Source organism: Rhododendron vialii, chromosome 9a, assembly GCF_030253575.1.
Source record: "Rhododendron vialii isolate Sample 1 chromosome 9a, ASM3025357v1".
In the NCBI taxonomy this organism is placed as follows: Eukaryota; Viridiplantae; Streptophyta; class Magnoliopsida; order Ericales; family Ericaceae; genus Rhododendron; species Rhododendron vialii.
The window spans coordinates 29955489-29978448 of record NC_080565.1 but is presented as its reverse complement, the minus strand read 5'-3'; the positions used below and the strand labels follow the sequence as shown (position 1 = coordinate 29978448).

Genomic DNA, 22960 nt, shown 5'->3' with positions numbered 1-22960 from the left:
ACGATAAATAAATACTTAAAAAATAAAAATTTTAGGGGAAAAAGCCTGATTTTAAGTGCTAGCTCTGAGTTGGAATTTTGGCTAACTATAAGGAAAAAAGAGGAAGGCATATTTTGGCCAAATAAGCAAAATGACTTATTGTTTTGTTTTTATTCAATTTTTTTTTGCATTTGTTAGTTTTTCGATATGAATTATTACTTCATCATGACGAGAGGAATTCAAAAAATAAAAAAATTATGATCAAAATCCAATTTTAAAAATAAAGACAAAATAAGCCAATAAGGCATTTTTTTTCGTTTTTATTCAAAAAAATTCAGTTTCGAGCATAATTTTTTACTTTTTAGATTTCTCCATCACAACGAAGTATTAATCCAAAAAAAATCAAAGAAAAATTACTAAATACGAAAAAAAATTTGAATAAGAACAAAAAATAAGTCATTTTTTCTGTTAGGCCAAAATATCTTTTGACAAGAGTAATGAGTAACAATGATGGGAAAATGACAGTCAATGACGTGTTTTGATAATTCACATTCGCCAATGGTATTTTCAGTATTAACAAATATTCTTAACTTGTCCTTGGCGGTAAGGACGGAACCAGGATTTTACCTTAACAATGGCGAAATGTATACTAAAAAAATTTAGTAGTGGCGAGACTATATAAGTTGGACATAAATTTTTTTTTACATCTAATAATTGCATTTTTTAAAATTCTTGTCGTGGCGGTCGCCGCTACTAGACCCCCCGATTCCATCCTTCCTTGGCGGGTATCAATTATCAAAACCCGTCCTGACCCCGTCCTGGGCCGTCATTTTCCCAACAATGATTAGGGGATTATGGCAAGGGTTAAATCAGATTTTTAGTACCCAAAGTCAAAGGACACGTTGGTTGGATTCAACTAAAGCACATGTCGGTGAATGTTTTAAAAGGGCGGGTCGATACTTGTGGTTGAAAATGAACACACACAGCGACTCTCAATCCCCCATCTTCCTCTTCCTCTGTCTCAAGGCATCCCCTATATATATTCAAGAGGAAATCGTCATGCCCTCGCACCATTTAGACCCCCCCCCCTCTCTCTCTCTCTCTCTCTCTCTCACACACACACACACACACAAACACACCTTCCTCTGTCTCTAGGCATCCCTTCTGTATAGTCAAGAGGAAATCGTCATGCCCTCACACCATTCTGCCTCTCTCTCTCTCTGCCCCCTTCCAATTCGAACTCAATCATCTTAACATGGCCGTGCTCGCACAGGCACATCTTTCTCTACTCATATTTTCTGCATTTTTCTCAACGATTCTTCAAATGCTGAGTCTTTTAATGTTGAATTTGCCCCCGCACTTTACGTGTTTGTGGATTCCATGTTGATAGTGGTAATCAGCTCTCTCAAATAGTCCATATACTATTCGGGGGAGCCGATTGCCACCATCTACAGTGGAATCTCCGAATACGTACAGAGCTGGGGAAAGTTTGACGTTGAATGACTGAGCATTTGCAGAAGCTTTGAGGAAAATGTAGAGGAGTATTAGAAGAGCAAGATTTTCCTGCGGGGATACGGCCATATCGGGGGATGATTAATACGACGGCGAAGATTTGCTGAGCTCTTTTCAAAGAAACGCGAAAACAATTCAAAGGTATCCTTATTCCTTGCAAAAATACAACGGACATGTTTTCGTAAAGAGATGAAGGTACGTACGTATAACTATGTTTCATACTTTCATATCCCTTCTTCCCAATTCCGATGCAATTGCAAGATCTGTACCACATTGGCACAAGAAAGATGATAGTTTTTCAAATTGGCCCGCTTGGCTGCTATCTCCATACATAATATATGGGCCTAGCTCTTCTTTGTTTGTATCGAACAGATCAAATTATGGAGAGCAGGAGCAATCTGGGGGCCAAAAACGTAAAGAGCTGCAGGAGCAATCTGGGGGCCAATTTCTTGTGCAGGAGAGGGTAATGAAGTGAACAGGAAGAAGATCACAAATGAGGAAGAGATGAGTTGGAGTTACGGTGGTGGAGAATAGAATTGCTGAGGAGCTGTGTTCATATTGTTAAGCAATGGGTTTGTTCCTTAATTCAGATTAGAGAGATCAGTTAGTTATTAAGAGGTGTTTAGCTGCATGTGTTTGCATGTTTTGTTGGTAGAAGGTAGTTGCTGTAATTAGCAGAGTTTGTTAAGACGTAGTGAGTTGTAATTGGTCTGGTGCTTATATTGGGGGTTTTAGGAATCGTATGGGCATAGCTCTTCTTTGTTTGTATCCAACAGAATTATGGAGAAAAAAAATCAACTCTTCTCTCTCACTCTCTCTCTCTTCTTTGTTTAGAGTTCTGTAAAATTCCATACATACTGTCCATTGTTGAGATCAAGCGGAGAGAGTCTTGTGCAGCACCTTGCGTGGAGTTTTTCTCGGCATCTCCCCTCAAATGCATAGTAGGTACTAGCTAGCCTTGTGTGGATGCTCCAATATTTTTATACTAGTAGTTTGGCCAAGTTGAGCTAAGATTTTTGGTCTTTACTAAAAAGCCAAAAACCTATATTGTTCCTCTTAGATTTTTTTGTCCATATCCTATAGACAATACTACACTGTAGCATTTTGTGATCACCATAAAAATCTGAAGTAAAATGTTGATTTTTCCATTGAAGTTATAATCATATCTTTTTTTTTTGAAAAAAAAAATTGATAAATAAGTTCCTTGAATAAGGGCAAAATTGTCATTTGGTAAACACCACTTATGGACACAAAAGCTAAGAGGAAAAACTTTTCAATAACTTGTAGACACCAAAGTCAAAAATTCTAAAAAGTCCAAAATTTTCAATTAATTAGCGAATCCAAACTTTTGTGGTAAGTCCATTCATTAAGAAAGAATGCCAGGAAAAAAAAATGATGGACGTTATTTTTTTTTTTAATTTTTTGAGGTAAGTCCATTCATTAAGAAACAAACAAACCACAAGAAAAGATCAAGGGGCATAACCTTGGAATATTGTAGAAGAACGCGAAACATAGGAGCAAGGCTACACTGTTACACACAAAGTGGTGTGTTGAAAATCTATCAATGCGAAAAAACAGAACAAAAAAAAAAAAAAATCTATCAATGCGTAAACATGTTCCCATCAATGTCGTTAGTTCTTTGAGAGTGACATCTCTCCAAGTGGTGTCTTGAAAATCTTGTCACCTGATCATTAGGGATAGATGGTGTAATACCCCGAATTTGGGGATTTGAGAGCATTTAGTTCCATATTGGTTGGGAGCTAAAGCCTCATGTGGTATATTAACACTTACCTAGGAGCTACATGGTACCTTTTTAGGCAAAGTGTTTGAGCCGAAAGATCATCTATGGTCAGCTGGGGTCGATTCGTTATAGATGGTGGTATGGTATTTGTGGCGAACGACATGTAGACATTGCTTTTTAGAAAAAAGCAGCATTTAAGAACACCACCCACCATATTAACCATTAAACTACCGGAGGTATTAACAAATTAAGGGTAAAGTGCTTTTACTTGGGAGTCTCGCAAGTGAGCATTGAGTTTGGTCCCTGGAGACCTAATTTTAATGAAAATACGGGTAAAGTGCTAGCTTTGTTCACACATCATTCATTGCATTCATTTGCTAGTTTTATCGCCGCATAGTTGCACTACATGTTGCGCTATCAAATGGAATTCAAATCTTGGGGACTGTTTTGTTAAAAAGGTTTGAAGGAAAAATCTTTAAATAATGAGTGGAGAGAGATAAATAAAAAGATGAAAATAATAATTGAAGAAAAATCTATTGAAAACCATCTACGTAGAGAGAGATCCTGAGAACCCAAGCAAACACACGGCCCGTGTATTACCCTCCGGAAAGGTGTTGTGAAACTTGCATGTAGGCCTATTAATGGACCGGATTCGATCAGAATCGAACAAATCCAAATCCAAATCCAATTAGACTCGAATCCGAAAAATCGGATCTGATTCGAAAACTTTTTTACTTCAAATTTTTTTTTTCAAAAAAATGCAACTTCTTAAACATTTTTTTAAATAAAAAATAAAGTTCAGATCGGATTGATAACGGATTTAATCCGATCCGATCCATATTTGGATTATCGAATTTGGATTATCGAATCGACGTTATCGGATTCAGATCGAATTTTTCGGATCAGATTTGGATTGGATCCGGTCCATTGACAGATCTACTTGCATGTGTAAGGTCTTCATGTTATTTAATTTGGTCCATGAACGAGGCAAAGACATTATACAGTAGTAGACGTAGACAAATGTGAAGTTTCGTGGTTTAGCTCAATCAATGTCTACAATGCATGAGCTATTTTCAATGAATAGTACTGTTTTTTTTTTAGGGCAAAGAAAATTTTCAATAATCGGAAATGATTAAAAAAGATGAAATTAATACAATTGGAAAAGAAAATGATTAGGAGAGTTTCGAACAGTACAACAATATTGACAAGACACGAAACAAACCCAAATGCAGATAAAGTAGTGTTCCCATGCTCTTTAAGTCTTTGCACTGCCCAAGACAATTTTGCACCAAGATTAAAAGCCCCTTCCCAAGAAAAATGAATGAATGGTACTCTCTCCACACCCTATTGCTCTCATCTCCTTAATGACATGTTACATTGCTGCTTTAATTGTCGTGGTCCATGTGAAACGGAAGAGGATCCCGTCCGCGTCCTGTTTGGATTCCAACCAATCCGATACAATTTTGGATCATTTATGGGTCTTTCTTGAGCTCACAACAATGCTCCAAACGATTTTTTGTTAGAGTTCATCGAAAACGTACTACGCCAAAAATCAACGTGATTTTTAGCGTGATCAATGTTCTTGACAACCTCTAAAAATTGACCAGTTCCAATCATTGTTGTGAGTTTAGGAAGGGCCCACACATTATCTAAACTGGACCGGATTGGTTGAAATACTGTGTTAGATTTCTTAGAGGGTTCCAACCTAAACTTAATTGGGCATAAATGGAGTAATCTCTAGAATATATTAACCAAGCTTGGATGATTTAGATGAGCAATATGGGACAAAATCTAATACTCCCCCTCACGTGCAACTTGGGTGCATGTGAATGTGCAAATTAAGCTGACCAGGAGATTTGATGTATTATTGATTGTGTCAAATCATAACCCTAACGTGTCTTTATATAGTTTACAATGCTCTTGGTCGCTATGAAATCTAAACCAAATAGGAAACATGCATTGTAAAGAAATCAGTCCAACTAAAAAATATGAATAATAGAAAATAAAAACCATGGTAACATAATATTGAAAAATATTATGTTAACACACTGGAAGAGGTCTTTAATGCCAATCTGCATGCCTAAGTTTTTTGAACAGAGCATGCCTAAGTTTATTATAAATTCTTTTGGAAGTAATTCCATTTTCCAAGATACTGAATTGGTTTAGACCCGGGAAAAAAAAAATGGTTTAGCCCTCTAACGTAAAATTTTGCTATTCTGATCCATTGGGAATAGTTGTTAACATACACCAATTCACTATCAAATTATTTACTCAAGAATGAGACTTTTTGCCATCTAGTATCGAAGACATTAATTTTAGGCTTTTTTTTTATTAATCTTTTTGGTCCCCAAAGAATTAGCGAGTGGTCAATTTCGTCTCCAATCTAAAAATTTATCCAATTTTGTCCTCAACGTTTAAAATGTGTCAATTTGATCTCAACCCGTAACGTTGTTTAGTCTTTCCGTCAAAAGGGGGGCATTTTTGGTATTTCACATATCCTCATTTTCTTCAAACCCCAAACCTTAATCCTAACCCTAGATCACCATCCCCATCTTCGACAGTGACATATTTGCAGAAAACATTCTCAAATGTGTGTAACACATGTCCCGAATATGCACGTGCATCACACTTGACAAGGCAATTTGCATCATTTGGTGAATTAAAACGGATGTGCCTTATTATTAGTTTGGAAAACAGAAATATTAAGAGAAGGTAATTAATAAAAAGAAGAATACAAGTGTAACACATAGAAGGGAGGGGAAAAGAAAAAAAAAAGAAAGAAAGAAAGGGAAGGCCGTAGAAGTAGGGGAATTATCCCATTTGTTATATTAAAAAATGCTACTTGCACAACTGTTGTGTTGGTTATGTGCGTAATTCTGACCGTCTAGATGTATTTGGATGGTCAAGATTTTAAACAAACTCTTCCAAGAAAAAGTCTAACTTTTATGGAAAAGAGTTTGAATGAATTCTGGCCATTTATTACAGCAATGAATGGCTAAAGATTGTTTGTGTGTAGCACTTTTGATTTTTGTTTTAGCTAGGATTTCATACATATCCATATGCATGCCACCCCTGGATAGAAATTTGACACCTCATGCTTCACAACTTAGGAAGGCTCAGCCTTGAGAGCTTGTTCTCCCCGTTCTTTCTTTTCCCGTCACCGAAAAGAGAGGGAGAGAGAGAGTAAGAAGAAGAAGAAGAACATAATTGGGGAAAACTTAATCTAAGATGAGTGTGCTGTTTCATTGAAGTGGCTAGCTAATATTAAACTTACATTTTTTTTCTACAAATGTTGAGATACTTTGACGATTGTGGATATGGATCAAGTTGTTTGAAATGTGTTTTTATTTCAAGAGTATGCCATAGCTCTAATATTGGTTGGATTTGTTTTCTTCTTGATGAACGTTTTTTTATTTTTTTTATTTTGAGGTAAGTCCATTCATTAAGAAACAAACAAACTATAAGAAAAGATCAAGGGGCATACCCTTGGAATATTGTAGAACACGAAACATAGGAGCAAGGCAACACACAAAGTGGTGTATTGAAAATCTATCAATGCGTAAACATGTTCCCATAAATCTCCAAGTGGTGTCTTGAAAATCTTGTCACCTGATCATTAGGGATAGATGGTGGTATGGTATTCGTGGCAAACGACATCTAAACATTGCTTTTAAAAAAATAAAAAAACTGCATTTAAGCACAATACCATATTACCCCATCTCTTAACATAAACTACTATACTTGGAGGTATTAACAAATTAAGGGTAAAGTGCTTTTAATTGGCATTCTCGTGGGTGAGCGGTGAGATTGGTCCCCTGGACACCTGATTTTAATAAAAATTAGGGTAAAGAGCCACTGATTAAAAAAAAAATTAGGGTAAAGTAGTGCTAGCTTTGTTCACACATCATTCATTGCATTCATTTGCTAGTTTTATCGCCGCATAGTTGCAATACAGGTTGCGCTATCAAATGGAATACGAATCTTGAGGGTTGTTTTGTTAGAAAGGTTTTAAGGAAAGATTTTGAACTAATGAGCGAAAAAAGATCAATTAAAAAATAAAAATAATAAATAAAGAGAAATTTATGGAAAACCGTCCACGTATAGAGATTCTAAGAACCCAAGCAAACAAACGGCCCGTGTATTACCCTCTGGAAAGGTGTAGTGAAACTTGCATGTGTAACTGTGTAAGGTCTTTCATGTTATTTAATTTGCCCCATGAACAAGGCTAGATATTATACAGTAGTAGACAAATGTGAAGTTTCGTGGTTTAGCTCAATCAATGGCTACAATGCATGAGCTATTTTCAATGAATAGTACTGTTTTTTTTTGAAGGGCAAAGAAAATTTTGAATAATCGGAAATGATTAAAAAAGATGAAATTAATACAATAGGAAAAGAAATGGATTAGGAGAGTTTCGAGCAGTACAATAACTCTCCTCTACTCACAAAAACTTAACAAGCCACTCAATTTAAAAAAAAAAAAAAAACCACAACAATGTTGACAAGACACGAACCAAACTCAAATGCAGATCAAGTAGTGTTCCCATGCTCTTTAAGTCTTTGCACTGCCCAAGACAATTTTGCACCAAGATTAAAAGCCCCTTCCCAAGAAAAATGAATGACTGGTACTCTCTCCATACCCTATTGCTCTCATCTCCTTTAATGTTACATTGCTGGTCCATGTGAAAAACTGAAAGAGGTCTTTACTGCCAATTGATCTCTGCATACCTAGCTAAGTTTATTATAAATTCTTTTGGAAGTAATAATTCCATTTTTCTAGCTAGATATTGAATTGGTATTTAGACCTCTAATGTAAAATTTTGCCATTCTGATCCATTGGAAATACTACTCCAGTAGTTAACATCACACCAATTCACTATCAAAATATTTACTCAAGAATGAGACTTTTTGCCATCTAAAATCGAAGCATTTCTCTTTTGAGGGACTCCCAACATTAATTTTACTAGCTAGATTGCATATATATTTGGAAGAAATTTAATAAGATTGACAGATTTACATATGAGAATATCGGCTTCCGTGTATATATTCCCGTTTTTTTGCGCTAAATCAATGGGTGCTTGCCATCTCATCAATTGCTCCTTAATTGCTCATGGGTTAATCCTATTTAGGTTGATTGTATTTACCTAAATCTAGAAGATAAATAGCTGTTATGAGTCGTCCATATTTGCCGCCCAATACTCGGTGAGGAAAAAAATTAGTCACAGAAAATCCCCTGGACAAATATTCGGATTAAAAAATGTTCTTGGTGAGTAGTGTTTGTCGTTGCTTTTGTTCATTGAATTTCTCTTGTAAATTGGCTCCAAATTTCCTCCCTTTTTCTCACTTTTCTTGTTTACCTCGTTGCTACAATGGGCCGAAGACACAATCGGGCCCTATAGTGTGTGTTTGTGATGCCGGGGGTTGGAGACAAGGAAATCCGACAAAGCCCAATGGGCCAGGGCACACAATCCTCCAGGTCCAGGAGAAGTTATGGGGCCCCCATATAATTGAGCCTACAAATATGCCACATTGAAGGGGGAAAAAAAAAAAACACAAAAATTCATTTATTGGGCCATTCGTATTTCGTATGGTAAGCCTCAAATGACGTAAGGTGTATACCGTATACTAAAAAAAAAACATGACATTAAAATTCTTTAAAAAAAAACTTGCCATTAAAATTCTTAAAAAAATCCCCAAAAATTCGTAAAAAGGAACCCCAAAAAATTAATAATGGGGTGTGTATCAGAGTATTTTCCCAAACGGTTAGGACTGAAGGGCTGTAATAAGAATGGAGGAATAAGAGGAACCGACGGTAAAACTGTTGGGAAAAACTACAAAATGTTAGTACTGTTGGCAAAAACTATAAAATCTTATGGATTTCAAACAGAAATCATCAAGGATGAGGGGAAAAAGAATCTTTTCAAATACTTGGAGGAAAGTTCATCATCTTCCAAGAGTTTAGGAGAACCTAGATTGCTAGCTCTACCTCATGTGATGGTTATTTTCAGCCGATGGAATAAAAGTGAACGTAAGCTCCTTTTACAAAAGGGGGAGCTTATACAAAAATAATATCACCGGGAACGGCTTCTCTACAACGGATAAACCATATGTTTCTCTTTCCATCATAGAAACAATGAAATCAATGGTAAAGATTTAATCTCACCCATTATAATTGGGAAACCACTACCCAATAGGAAAAAACTCATGCTACCAAGTAGATCACATAATTGACTAGCATGACCTAATCTATTAAGTCCAACAATCACATTGCAATCCAATTTAGAAAACACAGTGCATAGGACCAAATAAAAAATAAATACTCTCTATTTTTTTCCCAACAAAAACTACTTCAATCCAAATTATTTTTCACCAAATCAAGTACGATAAAAGTGTAAATGTACAACTGTTGGTATCACTGCTTTCTCTAAATTTTTGCTAGATGGTTGATACCAAATGGAGAACAAATGCCATCGGAAGTACTATTGAGGCATCTGGTTACTAAAAACTTATAAGCAGCTTCAGTCAAGTGAAGTTGATCAAAGAAAAGATAGGCTTGTCTTTCTGGACATAGATATTCGACCGGTTTCCCGATTTGTGATTGATTTAATTTAAGAGGCGGAAGATCCATACACACGTAGTAGTTTTGCATCAATCGTTGATGTGATTCACCAGGCAAATCGGGCTGATAGGTGGGATCCCCTTTGCATAATCCGGTTCCGTTTTCTTGAGTTACGCAACATGGCCATCTCGTTTCTTCGAAACCTGATAAAGAGGGAAAAACGCGTTGGTCTATGGAACCACAAAAAAGGGTTAAGCGAAAAAATAAAGAAAAAGAAATAGACATGACTAGATATTGTCGTACCATAATCGGAGGGATTTTGGATCATGCTTTTCATGAGATCGAAAGTTCTTGCTGTCACGAATACTGAGCCGTCGAGCTTCTCACCCAATTCTTTGAGCTTGACACTAAGCTTGTTATTGAAAACAGACACCAATCTATTTACATCGTCGACACATCTAGCACTTGCTTTAGCCCTGTTTATGATGTATGGCAAGCAACCAAGTGGTCCAATCTCAAAAACTATCATCTTTCTCGCACCAAGATTGTACAGATCCTACAAGAGAAAGCACAAATGAACGATATATAAAAAAGGAATACGAATTGTTAAAAGACTTGGCCGTTATCAACTACAAAACTTCAAATAAAAAAATTGAAGCTGAAACTACCAACAGATCGAGCAACAAGAAGATTTGGGAGTCGTAAGCACCTTTAAATGGTTTTCCAGTTTGCTTGTAAGGAGTTCAGCAAAGTCTTGGCCGCTATATTGGTGGCTAGTATTATAAGAATCAGGTCGGAGATAGTTGTGAATGTAGTCGCTGCTGCCAATATTGATCAAAAAAAGAGAATCGGACAAGTATTCTGAGAGTGTTGCGGAAACTAAGGATCAAACCAGAACACAAACACACACATAAACACAGAGACAAAGATTTACGTGGTTCCCCAAAATCGGGTACGTCCACGGGGGGCAGCCAGATTATATTTAGGAGGAGGAGGATTACAAATCACTCAAACTCACACTCTCTCAAACTGATACAAAATCAGATACGTTTCTGATTTCCCACTCTCTGGTCTCTCACTCAAGAGAGATACAAAAACATGGAGCAAAGCTCGAATTTTATAGGCTTGTGCAAACTTCACTGTTCATGGCCATGCGAGGATCAATGCAAATCCACGCCTGAGATTTTTCCTGATTTGAGCGTGGCTTGAGAAATCTTCATAGGCTGCCAATCTTTGACTTCAATCACCCACATGGGAGAATGAATTGCATTCAATGCAACCCACGCCAAATCTTCTGAGTAAATGCAAATCTGCATTTGTATAGGATGGAGCCAAAACATGGCCTCAAAAGTCAACAATCTCCACCTTGGCGACAATTCTCCAAGATCCGATGCTGCCCCCAATGCGCCCTTAGGCGCTCTGAACCGGAGAGATGTTGATCAAGTCCAAACAATGATTGAACTTGATCCCAGTAACAACCTTTGTCAACATATCAGCTGGGTTGTCTGCAGTGGCAATCTTTTCAAGCAATATGTCCCCTTCTTCTAGAATTTCCCGAACAAAGTGAAAACGGACATCTATATGCTTTGTCCTGGTATGGTGCACCTGATTCTTTGCCAAATGAATGGCACTCTGACTATCGCAATAGACATTGATGTGCTCCTGTTTGGCACCCAAATCACCAATCAAACCCTGCAACCAGATGGCTTCTTTTATGGCCTCAGTCACCGCCATATATTCAGCCTCCGTAGTAGATAGTGCAACCGTGGACTGTAAAGTCGAACGCCAACTAACTGGTCCTCCTGCCATAGTGAAAACATAACCAGTAGTTGACCGCCTCTTATCCAGATCACCAGCGTAATCTGAATCTACATAACCAACTGCAAGCTGATCACCAAATTTCTGATCTCTCCCAAATTTTAGGCCAACATTAACTGTTCCCTGAATGTATCTGAGAATCCATTTCACGGCCTGCCAATGACCCTTTCCTGGATCATGCATATATCTGCTAACCATACTGACAGCGTGTGAAATATCGGGTCTGGTACATACCATTGCATACATCAAGGATCCCACAGCGTTGGCATACGGAACTTGGGCCATCTGTTTTCGTTCCGCATCAGTACGAGGTGACATCGAAGCGCTGAGCTTAAAGTGCGGGGCTAACGGTGTACTAACGGGTTTAGCTTTGCCATCTATGCCAAACCGTTGAAGTACAGTCTTCAGATACTGAGTCTGCGATAAGCAAACTGTGCCCTGCTTCCTGTTGCGCTGAATTTCCATCCCAATGACCTTCTTTGCTTCTCCAAGGTCTTTCATTTCGAATTCTGAACTCAGTTGTGCCTTCAACCGAGAAATCTCCACCTTGCTCTTAGATGCAATTAGCATATCATCAACATATAAGAGCAAATAGATAAAGGAACCATCCCGAAGTTTACGAAAGTAAACACAATGGTCAAAACTGCTGCGAGTATACCTCTGCGTAGCCATAAACTGATCAAATCTCTTGTACCATTGTCGTGGCGACTGCTTTAGGCCATATAGTGACTTGCGAAGACGGCAAGCCCAATTTTCCTTTCCAGAGACCTTGAAACCATCTGGTTGTGACATATAGATCTCTTCGTCCAAGTCGCCATGCAAAAATGCAGTCTTAACATCGAGTTGCTGTAACTCGAGGTCGTACTGCGCAACCAAAGATAATAGAATGCGAATCGATGCATGCTTCACCACTGGAGAGAAGACCTCATTGTAGTCAATCCCTTCGCGCTGAGCATAACCCTTTGCCACCAATCTGGCCTTATGTCTAACACCACCCTTGACCGAACTGTCCTCTTTGTTGGCGTAGACCCATTTGCATCCTATTGCTTTATTCCCTTTGGGAAGTGGTACCAGCTCCCAAGTCTTATTCTTGTGAAGAGAACTCATCTCCTCATTCATAGCCTGCTTCCATTGAGAACTGTCAGAACCTGAAACGGCCTCCCTATACGTATTCGGAACACCTGTGATAACCGGAAGGGCGTATGCAACCATACCATCATATCGGGCAGGTTTTCGAATCTCCCTCCTCGGACGGCTAGTAGCAATAGACTGTGATGGCGCTATAGCCTCGGGAACTGAAACATCATCAGACTCAGAACTCGAATCTGAAACATCACTGTGGTGCTCCTGTGGTGGCGAAATGGTAGGAACTTGAACTACAGGAACCTCTAGCTCCACCTGCTCTGACTGCTCCACCTGATCTGAACACCTTGGAATGGTGTTAACCTTTCGAGAGTTGGTTTGAAGCATGGCCGACTCATCGAAAGTAACATCTCGGCTGGTAATAATCTTCTTAGACTCCGGGCACCAGAGTCTATAGGCCTTTACTCCTGGAGTAAAGCCAACAAATATAGCCTTCCTAGCTCGAGGATCCAGCTTAGATTCTGTGACATGAAAATAAGCAGGACAACCAAATACATGCAGCCGATCGTAATCAATCGAAGATTGACCAAAGTATACCTCCATGGGAGTCCGTCCGCCAAGTGCCTCTGACGGTAGCCTGTTGATCAACTGACAGGCATAGGCGACTGCCTCTCCCCAAAATACTTTGCTCAAACCGGCGTTGGACAACATACACCGCACCTTAGTCACCAAAGTGCGGTTCATCCTCTCTGCAACTCCATTTTGCTGTGGAGTCTTCGCGGCGGTGAAATGTCGGACTATCCCCTCCTCCTGACAGATTTTGAGAAAGGGATCTGAAGTATACTCACCACCGTTGTCTGACCGAAGTACCTTGATTTTTCTGCCAGTCTGAGTCTCCACCCTCTGCTTCCAACGAAGGAAGGTGTCAAGGACCTCGTCCTTGCGTTTCATGGGATAAACCCATACTCTCCGTGAAAAATCATCAATAAACGTGACAAACCACCGTTTGCCACCAAAAGTTGCTGTCGTTGTGGGCCCCCAAACATCTGAATGAACATAATCCAGAATACCCTTCGTACGATGAACTGCGGTGCCAAATTTGACCCTGGTCTGTTTGCCCAGAACACAGTGCTCACAGAATCCAAACTTCCCTGTCTTGGCCCCCTTTAGGAGACCTTTCTTCACCAATCCTTGTAAAGCTTTCTCTCCGGCATGACCTAGGCGCATGTGCCAGAGTCGGGAAATGTCATCTGTAGCATCATCTGAGCTGCTGTTGGAGATGGCTACTCCTCCTGTAACTGTGCGCCCGTCGAGGAAGTATAAATTTCCCCTCCGAGTGCCTTTCAGGACCACTAATGCACCATGGGTTACTTTCAGGGCTCCACCTTCTAAAGTAATCTTGTAACCTTTTGCATCCAAGGTTCCAAGAGAAATCAAATTTTTCTTCAAATCCGGGACATACCGGACATCTGTCAAAAGCTTGGTTGTACCGTTGCGCAACTTGAGTCGGATTGTACCTATCCCCTGAGTTTTGCAGGCATTGTCGTTGCCCATCAAAACTACGCCACCGTCAATCTCCTGAAAGTTTGAGAACCAGTCCCGATGGGGACACATATGGTAGGTACATCCCGAGTCCAGAATCCATTCATCTGAATTCGTGTCTGATGAAACAATCAAGGCTGACGCCAAGTCGTCAACCTCTCCTCTTGCAACATTCGCTCGTTGTTGTTGTTGTTCCTTGATTTTGGGGCAATCCTTCTTCCAGTGCCCCGTTTCATGACAGTAAGCACACTCATCCTTTGCAATCTGCTTCCTGTCACTGGATTTCTGATTCCTTTCAGCTGATTTGCCTTTTGACCTGGACCTGGACTGTCTCCTCCCGGACTGTCTATTCCTCGATTCAGTCCTTCCCCTTACTGATAGTGCTGATGAAGAGGGATCTCGATGAACTTGTTGATCCTTCTTCCGTACCTCGTTGTTAATCAAAGTAGAGCAAACGTCATTAAAACGAATTTCATCTTTTCCATACAGTAAGGTAGTAACCAAGTGGTCATATGTATCAGGCAAAGAATTTATCAACAAAAGTGCCTTATCCTCATCGTCAATTTTAACATCAAGGTTTTGCAAATCGGCCAAAATTTTATTGAAACTATTTAGATGTTCGTTCATTGACGCACCTTGTTGATACTGAAAACGATACAGTCTCTTCTTCAGGTAGAGTCTGTTCTCTATGCTCTTCGTCATGTACTTGCTCTCTAATTTCTGCCACAACTCCTTGGCTGAATTGTCCCTCATGACGGAATACTTGATGTCTTTGGACAAACAAAGACGGATCGTGCCACAAGCTTGCCGATTAAGCTTGTCCCAATCGGAGGTGGACATATCCTCAGGACGATCCTCCAAAGTGAATTCCAAATCTTGTTGATTTAGAATATCCAAAACTTCGCATTGCCACATGCCGAAGTTAATTGTGCCATCGAACTTATCCACTTCGAATTTGGCATTCGAAACCGAGCTCCTCCTCATGTAGGAACTGACCGAGGGCTCGTCTGAAGTCTTCTTATCTGATGATTTGTCCATAGGTGTTGAAGAAACAACACTAGGGCTCTCCTCGTCGATGCTGGACATCCAACGAAGTCAAAAACGAGAGTTTTACCGCTGAAAATACTCCCAACAGATTTTTTCGGAACGGAAACTCGAAAAACGGGGCACGGGGTTGGATCTGGAACGTCGAGATAGTCAAAATCGACTACTCACGGGCGCAAAACGGAGTTCGGACGCCTCCGAAATCACAGAAAAAAAAAATCTGGCAGTTTGACCATTGACCAGCCACTGTACCGCTGACTGGACTGCCACGTCAGCGTTGACCGGCTGACGTGGACAGTTGACCGCTGACGTGTCACCAAAATGGGACCCTTCTTGCTGACGTGGCACCGCCACGTGTTCGCTGACGTGGCTGCTGACTGGGCCGCTGACTCATCGCCTAGTCAGCGTTGACTGCCCATGTGGCGTTGACCGGCACACGCTCTCCACACGCCAGCGTGTGCGCTCCGCGTGCCAGCGTGAGCTATCCACGCGCGCGCGCAGATCTGACGCGCTCCGCACGCCCCACCTTTGACCGGCGCGTGCTCGCTCCTCCGGCCACCTCCGGCGACGTTCCGACCACCGTTGTGATCGTCTCAACAATCCGAATTTGGGTCTTTGATCAAAAAAAATTTCCGATCACTTTTCGGAACTGGGTTCTATACAGAACTCGCGGTGAACACGCCGCCGTCGAACGGAGCGTTCTGCTTCTGTGGTGCTCGGTTCGCGACGGGCCTTGGTGCGTTGGAATCGTCTCGGAGAGACGCACGAGACTCAGTGATCAAACTGAGTTTTTGATCAGAATTCCGTGACTGTAATTTTCTGGACAGAAACGGAAAACAGAGCCGAAACAGAGTTTGTGTTCTTGTGTTCTTGGTAACCAAATGCTCTGATACCAATTGTTGCGGAAACTAAGGATCAAACCAGAACACAAACACACACATAAACACAGAGACAAAGATTTACGTGGTTCCCCAAAATCGGGTACGTCCACGGGGGGCAGCCAGATTATATTTAGGAGGAGGAGGATTACAAATCACTCAAACTCACACTCTCTCAAACTGATACAAAATCAGATACGTTTCTGATTTCCCACTCTCTGGTCTCTCACTCAAGAGAGATACAAAAACATGGAGCAAAGCTCGAATTTTATAGGCTTGTGCAAACTTCACTGTTCATGGCCATGCGAGGATCAATGCAAATCCACGCCTGAGATTTTTCCTGATTTGAGCGTGGCTTGAGAAATCTTCATAGGCTGCCAATCTTTGACTTCAATCACCCACATGGGAGAATGAATTGCATTCAATGCAACCCACGCCAAATCTTCTGAGTAAATGCAAATCTGCATTTGTATAGGATGGAGCCAAAACATGGCCTCAAAAGTCAACAGAGAGTTCATGCGCGGAGGGAAATTTCGCTCGCAATGGATTTTCCACAGTGTTTCTGAAAAAATTGACCTGTTCCTCCATGCAATACTTATTCCCCTGCGCCGATCGGTAGCTAGGGATCAACTTTAGATTAATTTCGATCGCATGTAAAAATTAATTTGTAACTACATGTACCGGCCGGTATGAGTCTACATTTTAATTTCAACCCTACAATAAAGCAATAAAAAGGTAATTGGAGTTATTGATCAGTGGTTGAGAGTGTTAATTACTTACAAATGCACTTCCTGTGTCAAGAAGAATTCCAGCTGATGCAGATGCATAATTAACCCCACATTCAGGATTAACATCAGTTTCATCTATCGTTACAGGCGGCCGCATTTTAAGTGATTTAGCTGCATGCATCAACACAGTACAAATGATTTCGTAAATTCTAACATCTTAGAAAGCAATATTACTGTACGTTAGTCTTCAACTTTTTGCAGTTGGCTATTTGTTGCTCGATTTTATTTTTGTAAGCTGTATTTTCATTCACATTTTAACATCGGACCTGATTTTTTACCTGCTTCCTGTCATATGCTTTGTATATCTTTCACCAAAATGTGTTCGATCTTTTGCAAAAAATTTAACGACTGCTATACTCGATCGCTACATAATCATTTGATACTTTAGATAATCTTACACTGCAACTATTACCATAACATGGCCATGCACTACCGATTTTTGAAAACCCAATTTGTTTCTTTTACAAAAAATACTTCCCTACATAGTATCAGAAAATAGGAAATATTCTGCAATTCTCTCCCCTTCTATGGCGTAGGCATGATGGTCTAACTTTCCCTACATAATATCAGAAAACATAATTAATCTGGGCATTTAGTTACGCCAAACTGCCTTCGCCTAAACTATTCACATCACTTCCTATAGCAAATACGCTCTGACTAAATCATCATGCATTAACATAGAAAATGAAAGTTCAATTTGGACGTCTCTAACCAATAATTTCTGGAATTGTCTTCCCATTTGTAAATCTGCATGGGCTTAGCCAAGCACATTCGATGCCGTAAGGCCGGTAGCCAGTCTTCAAACCAGCTGCATGAGCACTCTTGCAGCCGCTGTCAAATATTGAATCTCCAAATACATACAAATTCGGGACACTTTGCGCTTGGCATATCAGGGAAAATAGACCACAAAGATTGAAGAGAAGGTAGCACAAGAGAAGCAACATGGTAATTAGCCTTATCCGGTCCCTATATTCCCGTTGTTATTGACCTGTGAAAGACCAACACAAAATGTTACTAGCATGCAAAATCGACTTTGCCACAACGATTAGTTCGTTGCAACTTCCTTCCTCTCTATATTCCTACCTCCCTTACGTTTTATTCTTCCCCTTTTTTTCTAGACGATGGTCAGTGGTGGTAGAGATTTTGCACACGGAAAGCACAAAACAGGGGAATTTTGAGCAGGGCTGCATTAAGTACTATGTGACAGAAAGCAGACCTGAAATGCACAAATACGAGGAGATTAGAACAGTCTTTGTTCTTTGGGAGGCCGAGGTGATCCTTGTTGTTCCCAGCCTTATCAACATGATTTATAATCCTAATTAGAAGTTAAAGCGAGTATTAACAGGGGAGAGGTTTTACTCCTAATGCATAGGAGTATAAAACTGCCACATTTATTTTTATGATATGAAATTAATCACATTGATTATTTAAGTTAGAAAGTAAGAAAGAACCCGTGGAGGAATTCATGGTGCTAGAATTAAACAGGACTGAGAGGAGTAATTAGTATATGTCCGATAATCCTTTTACCAGACAAATTAATCCGACCGAAAAAACTTGGACTGACTGTTTTAAAATCGAATTTACGTATAGCAGAAGGGCCCAATTCTCATGCTATTTGTTCTCTCTATCTCTCGGGAGAAACTAGTTTTGTTTAGTACTTCATTGTCGTAACATGAAACGTGTTTGGTTGATGGTCAACAAACTTGCATTCAGTGAATGAGTTTTGTATTCCCAAGCAGTTTTTGACAAGGGTTGAGAAGAAGAACTCATTTTGAGAACAACCAAACCGTTACCCACATAGATTGTTGGCCCATTGATGATCTATTTCAAACCTTGGCGAACATACCAAATAATACCAAGTACTGAAGCAAAAAATAGTAAATAGTACCATTTCATTAGAATCCTGGAAGCGATAACCAACTAAAACCATTACATACCAAACCGAGCAGGCAGCAGGGAGGCAGTTATCAGAAATCTGATCAGTCCACAAAGTTAACTAGCCCCTCAAAATTAAGAAACCGGGTACAATTTCAGTTGATAAACTAAAACACTAACTTAATACTACCATTTTATAAGAAACCAATTATATGGTGTACGTTAATATACTTGAGCACCAACAAGGCTTATGATGTTTCCAGGAGAACATAGCGTGCCATTGAAGCAGTTCAACGAAAACACATAGTTTGCAGCTTGAGTGGTGTGAACCATATCAAAATAGAGATATCGATCCCTATCGGCACATGGTGTCCCCCCGAAATATTCTGAAAGGCAGCTTCCTGTGGTGTTACTTATCCCTGCATGCGCCCAACGACAAAATGTGATGTTAGCCTATAAGCTACAGAATGATGAAACCAAAATGTAATAGCGCTTCAAAAATGGTTCTACAGTGATTATAGTTCTGACCCTTACCATATTTCGCGACGTTGGACTTCAAGTCAGAAACAAACCGAAAGTCGTCGGAGTTTGAGAAAACAGACCCGGGTAAATCAGATTGTAACTTCATCAGAGTGGTGGGGAGGCTATTGTTGAACGGCATCAGCAGTTGATTGATGCTCTCGTTGCAGCAAATAGCCAACGGGTCAGACTGATTCGCATACAACGGAGTGCAACCCATAGGCCAAATATTGTTAATTAAAAACTTCCTTGCACCCAAGTTGTACAAAGTCTACATAGCAAAACAGAAAATGCTTGTTAATACATTAACGTTACTAACGTATATGCAAAAACTGTGCAAAGACATCAGGGGTTAATGTCCTTAGTGTCCCATTGCTGGGCTGAATGTAGTCTAGGTTGTAGTCATTGATGCCGAACAAAACAAGGAAAATGGAGTGTTTCAGATGCTGTTGAAGAAGCACTACTTGGTCGAACAGTTTGCTCAAATCATTACTCAAAGTGGAGTTGAATTTGCTGATTTGGACATCAAAGCTCCAACAGCCCTGAAAAAATTCAAAAATTCAGAAGCAAATTTCGAAACACAAGTACATATATTTGAAGAAGATAAGGTAAAGATATAGTAGTAGTAATTAATACTTACATTTCCGGTTTGTGGCAGAATCCCACACCCAGCATACCCGTAGTTGACTCCAGTTGTGGAACTGCTAGCTTGTGGAAGGTTCTTGTAAGGAGGCACAAGTGGAAGCCCCAAAAATGTCGCTGCTAATTAAAAAAGAGAGAGTTATTACTACTGTTCTGCTAGGGAGAATTGATTGAAATATATACAGAAAAAGACCACAAAAATAAAAGATGGAATCAAATTTGATCACCAATGTAATCGGCAATGGTTTTGCCGTTACTCGCCCGTCTAGGCAGGGAGGAATTGAGATCGAGGCCATATGGATAGGTGATGATATCCGAGTTTCCACCGTCCACGGTGGAGTCTCCGAATACGTAAATCGCGGGTGCTAAGTGAGGGTTCTCTTGATCAGCAATGGCTGATGAGAACAAGAACAAGAAGATGAGAGTGAATATCGTAGCTGTTGGAAATCCGGTCTTCATTATGATGAAAGTGATGGCGTCGTCTCTTCAAATTTGGAATTGTAGAAGCATTCGAGTCACGTTAGGAAAACGCTTTCCTAAAGACAGTATTTGCCCCCACCAGAAGGTGTGCATCGGGTTACAGCAAATCCGTCTTCAAAATAAATCGAAACCGAACTCTAGGTTCTTTCTGTTTGCGTTTGCACAAACGATGACAGACAGAATATCCGCTAAGCAAATGTAAGACCAAGAACTAATACTCTGTTTCCATTGCTAGGAGGAGAATGTGTAGAGAGAAAGAGAGCAATTCTATATGGAATTTTCAGTCCCTTGAGTGACTTTACAAATGGCCTATTTATAGACTTATAAACACCCTTATGTGAAAGGTTGTGTCTCTAGCAAACAACCATAAGAAATGGTCATGTCTATTCAAGACTATTAATGAAAAGAACATGCCTATTAGTAGGCACCCTTTAAACTAGTAATTAGGAAGAGTCATGCCTCTTGGAGGCACCCCATGATTCACATCTCTTCCTAACAATCACATCTTTCCAAATGAACACGTCCCAATTTAATGGGTGTTACAACCATTTATATAAAGTCACAACTCATGCGAAAAAGTGTAGCAACCTTTCACAAAATTCTCATTTAGTACCTTTCCGAAAACTCCAAACTAAAATCCAATTTTATTTTGAAAAACTCCAACAATCCCTCACCATTTTCGAAATAATGAACAAGAGTTCTTAGTTCTCTCAGAAGGTTTGTGCATATATGAATAGTGTCTCACGACTTCAACCATCCACTTAGTGAACCATGTCAAAGCCAGTCAGGGCAGCATAATAGACGTATCTTTGAACTAGTTGTCCTCTAGTGACTAACCGGACATGTCTCACACACAATCCTCCAAATAATGCAGATATCCCAATCGGTTGACCCGTGAACTGGCCTTGCGTCTTTATCTTGATTTCATGAGTGCTTTAAGGTCTAGCCCCCTTGACCTATAGAAAGCGGCACCACTTTCACACTCACATAGGTAGATTCTTACCGATGCCCCTGTAACAACAGCACCTAAAATCTATTAAGAGCTAAGTAGCTCATCCTCTTTTGTTTACACATTACAAGTACCAAGCACTCTACCTTGGGATGAATAAAATAACATTTTGAGTGCTTACAATCACGACATATAGAGTAGTTTCTCATTGAACTTAAGAGATTGAGAGCATCAACCGGTTGAGTTGAGTTTCCACCAAGAGTAATCAAATTAAGTGGGCAAAAGTCTTATCCCCTTTGATGTCTTCCACACCAAATCTCTTGCAAGAATAAATAAAACCATTGCTGTGAAAGCAATATTTTTCATAGCTATATCACCATAGTTTATGACGTGATTAACTTGTCCAGACTACCACCACAGTCATAACTATCAACCCTCTTACTTAAGTGACTTACTGAGAAATATATCCGTGACAAAATACCATGTCACCCTATCTCATTGTAAAATCCTCACTTTATTTCAAGAGAAAATCCCCCACAAAAATAGACTCACTATTTATCCATGATTTTATGCTTCAATTATATCAGGCGCCTTTGTATCTATCATAATTAATAGATACCAATTACAAGCATATAAGCCAACTCCACCAAATATATTAATTTGGATTTAATTAACTTGTGGGCCATAATTGTTTCGAACAACTATGCAACCAAGATAATAGGAATTTGTCATTCCACTCCATATCTTTGTTTAATCTCCAATATACACAGGAGAACATGTGAACGAAAGGCCACATAATCAACATTCCTTCCAATGAAAACCACGTTTCATATTTCTTGGAATAATCACGACTCTTCATTTTAATCCAAACACCATATCCCTTGGTTATCCTCCAATGGTCACACCATTTAGTCTAAAACCAAGAGCCACACCTTTTGGGTTACACCCCCTGGTTAAATCCTTAACCTCCACATATATACATATTTACATATATATATCAAAGTGTATTTTGGTAAAGGCAAAAGAAGAGCCACACCGACCATTATTATTTTTAAAGAATTTTCTTATCCATCATTTTGTCTACTTTATGCAAAAAACATGCATATTACAAACTTATGATGGTATGTTCAATTTGGAAATGGCATCCAAATCAAAGAAATGAAAACCACATATCTAGCATTTGCGTAAAGCAAAACATTTGAGAACATTTAAATAGCCGCTAATTCGGTTAACTACCGACCACGTGTTCAACCGTACTGTAACCTTGTACTTATCCCAACACGTTCTCTGATTCTTGATTAAGGTCGTCAAACATTGCTCATTGAAAGTCACATAACACATTTCCGTGTTACCAAAAAAACTACCATGACACAAATACCATGTCAGGCATCACCTTCGATAGGCCACATAAACCTTGACTATATAAAAATATCTGATACTCTCCATTAGTAAGACCAATTTTTTTTTGGAGTACCTCTTTCCGAAGGCTACTAGTGTTCCAAAATTGAAAGAAAAGAGAAACCATGAAAGTTTCGAACCATTTAAGAATTTC

The 22960-nt window shown here is 39.5% G+C and overlaps 3 protein-coding genes and 1 long non-coding RNA gene across 4 annotated transcripts; 1 reads left to right on the top strand and 3 right to left on the bottom strand.

Annotated features, from left to right (window-relative positions):
- Positions 1-1073: 1073 nt before the first annotated feature.
- On the top strand, positions 1074-2302 carry LOC131301351 (uncharacterized). Its single transcript, XR_009191268.1, has 2 exons — positions 1074-1686; positions 1864-2302. It is a non-coding gene; the product is annotated as an uncharacterized LOC131301351 (long non-coding RNA).
- A 7658-nt stretch (positions 2303-9960) lies between these two features.
- LOC131299785 (GDSL esterase/lipase 7-like) lies at positions 9961-11106 on the bottom strand. Its single transcript, XM_058325362.1, has 4 exons — positions 10968-11106; positions 10500-10669; positions 10158-10346; positions 9961-10020 (listed from the first exon to the last, which is right to left on the bottom strand). Exons 1-4 carry the CDS (start codon positions 11104-11106, stop codon positions 9961-9963), a joined length of 558 nt encoding a protein of 185 aa, XP_058181345.1.
- A 4827-nt stretch (positions 11107-15933) lies between these two features.
- On the bottom strand, positions 15934-17887 carry LOC131299783 (GDSL esterase/lipase At1g29670-like). The gene is made up of 4 exons (XM_058325361.1): positions 17656-17887; positions 16936-17054; positions 16558-16616; positions 15934-16096 (listed from the first exon to the last, which is right to left on the bottom strand). The coding sequence occupies exons 1-4, from the start codon at positions 17885-17887 to the stop codon at positions 15934-15936; spliced, it is 573 nt and encodes a 190-aa protein (XP_058181344.1).
- Positions 17888-18858: 971 nt separating this feature from the next.
- Positions 18859-19603, bottom strand: LOC131301349 (GDSL esterase/lipase At1g71691-like). Its single transcript, XM_058327569.1, has 2 exons — positions 19353-19603; positions 18859-19237 (listed from the first exon to the last, which is right to left on the bottom strand). Exons 1-2 carry the CDS (start codon positions 19555-19557, stop codon positions 19041-19043), a joined length of 402 nt encoding a protein of 133 aa, XP_058183552.1. The 5' UTR covers positions 19558-19603; the 3' UTR covers positions 18859-19040.
- Between the last annotated feature and the right edge of the window lie 3357 nt (positions 19604-22960).

Bases quoted from the DNA above. Each gene is read 5' to 3' on its own strand.
- LOC131299785 (XM_058325362.1), bottom strand. From the start codon at position 11,106: ATGCAGATTTGCATTTACTCAGAAGATTTGGCGTGGGTTGCATTGAAT. The intron at 10,670-10,967 runs GCGTGGATTTGC...TTTGATCCTTAG, and splicing joins CAAATCAGGAAAAATCTCAG to TTTCCGCAACACTCTCAGAA. The intron at 10,021-10,157 runs GTATTCGTGACA...GTGGTTCCATAG, and splicing joins GTGAGAAGCTCGACGGCTCA to ACCAACGCGTTTTTCCCTCT.
- LOC131299783 (XM_058325361.1), bottom strand. From the start codon at position 17,887: ATGTTGCTTCTCTTGTGCTACCTTCTCTTCAATCTTTGTGGTCTATTT. The intron at 17,055-17,655 runs GTTAGAGACGTC...TGATGCATGCAG, and splicing joins GACAATTCCAGAAATTATTG to CTAAATCACTTAAAATGCGG. The intron at 16,617-16,935 runs GTAAGTAATTAA...ATACAAATGCAG, and splicing joins TTGACACAGGAAGTGCATTT to ATTTGCATTTACTCAGAAGA.
- LOC131301349 (XM_058327569.1), bottom strand. From the start codon at position 19,557: ATGGGTTGCACTCCGTTGTATGCGAATCAGTCTGACCCGTTGGCTATT. The intron at 19,238-19,352 runs GTAAGGGTCAGA...GGGCGCATGCAG, and splicing joins GTCCAACGTCGCGAAATATG to GGATAAGTAACACCACAGGA.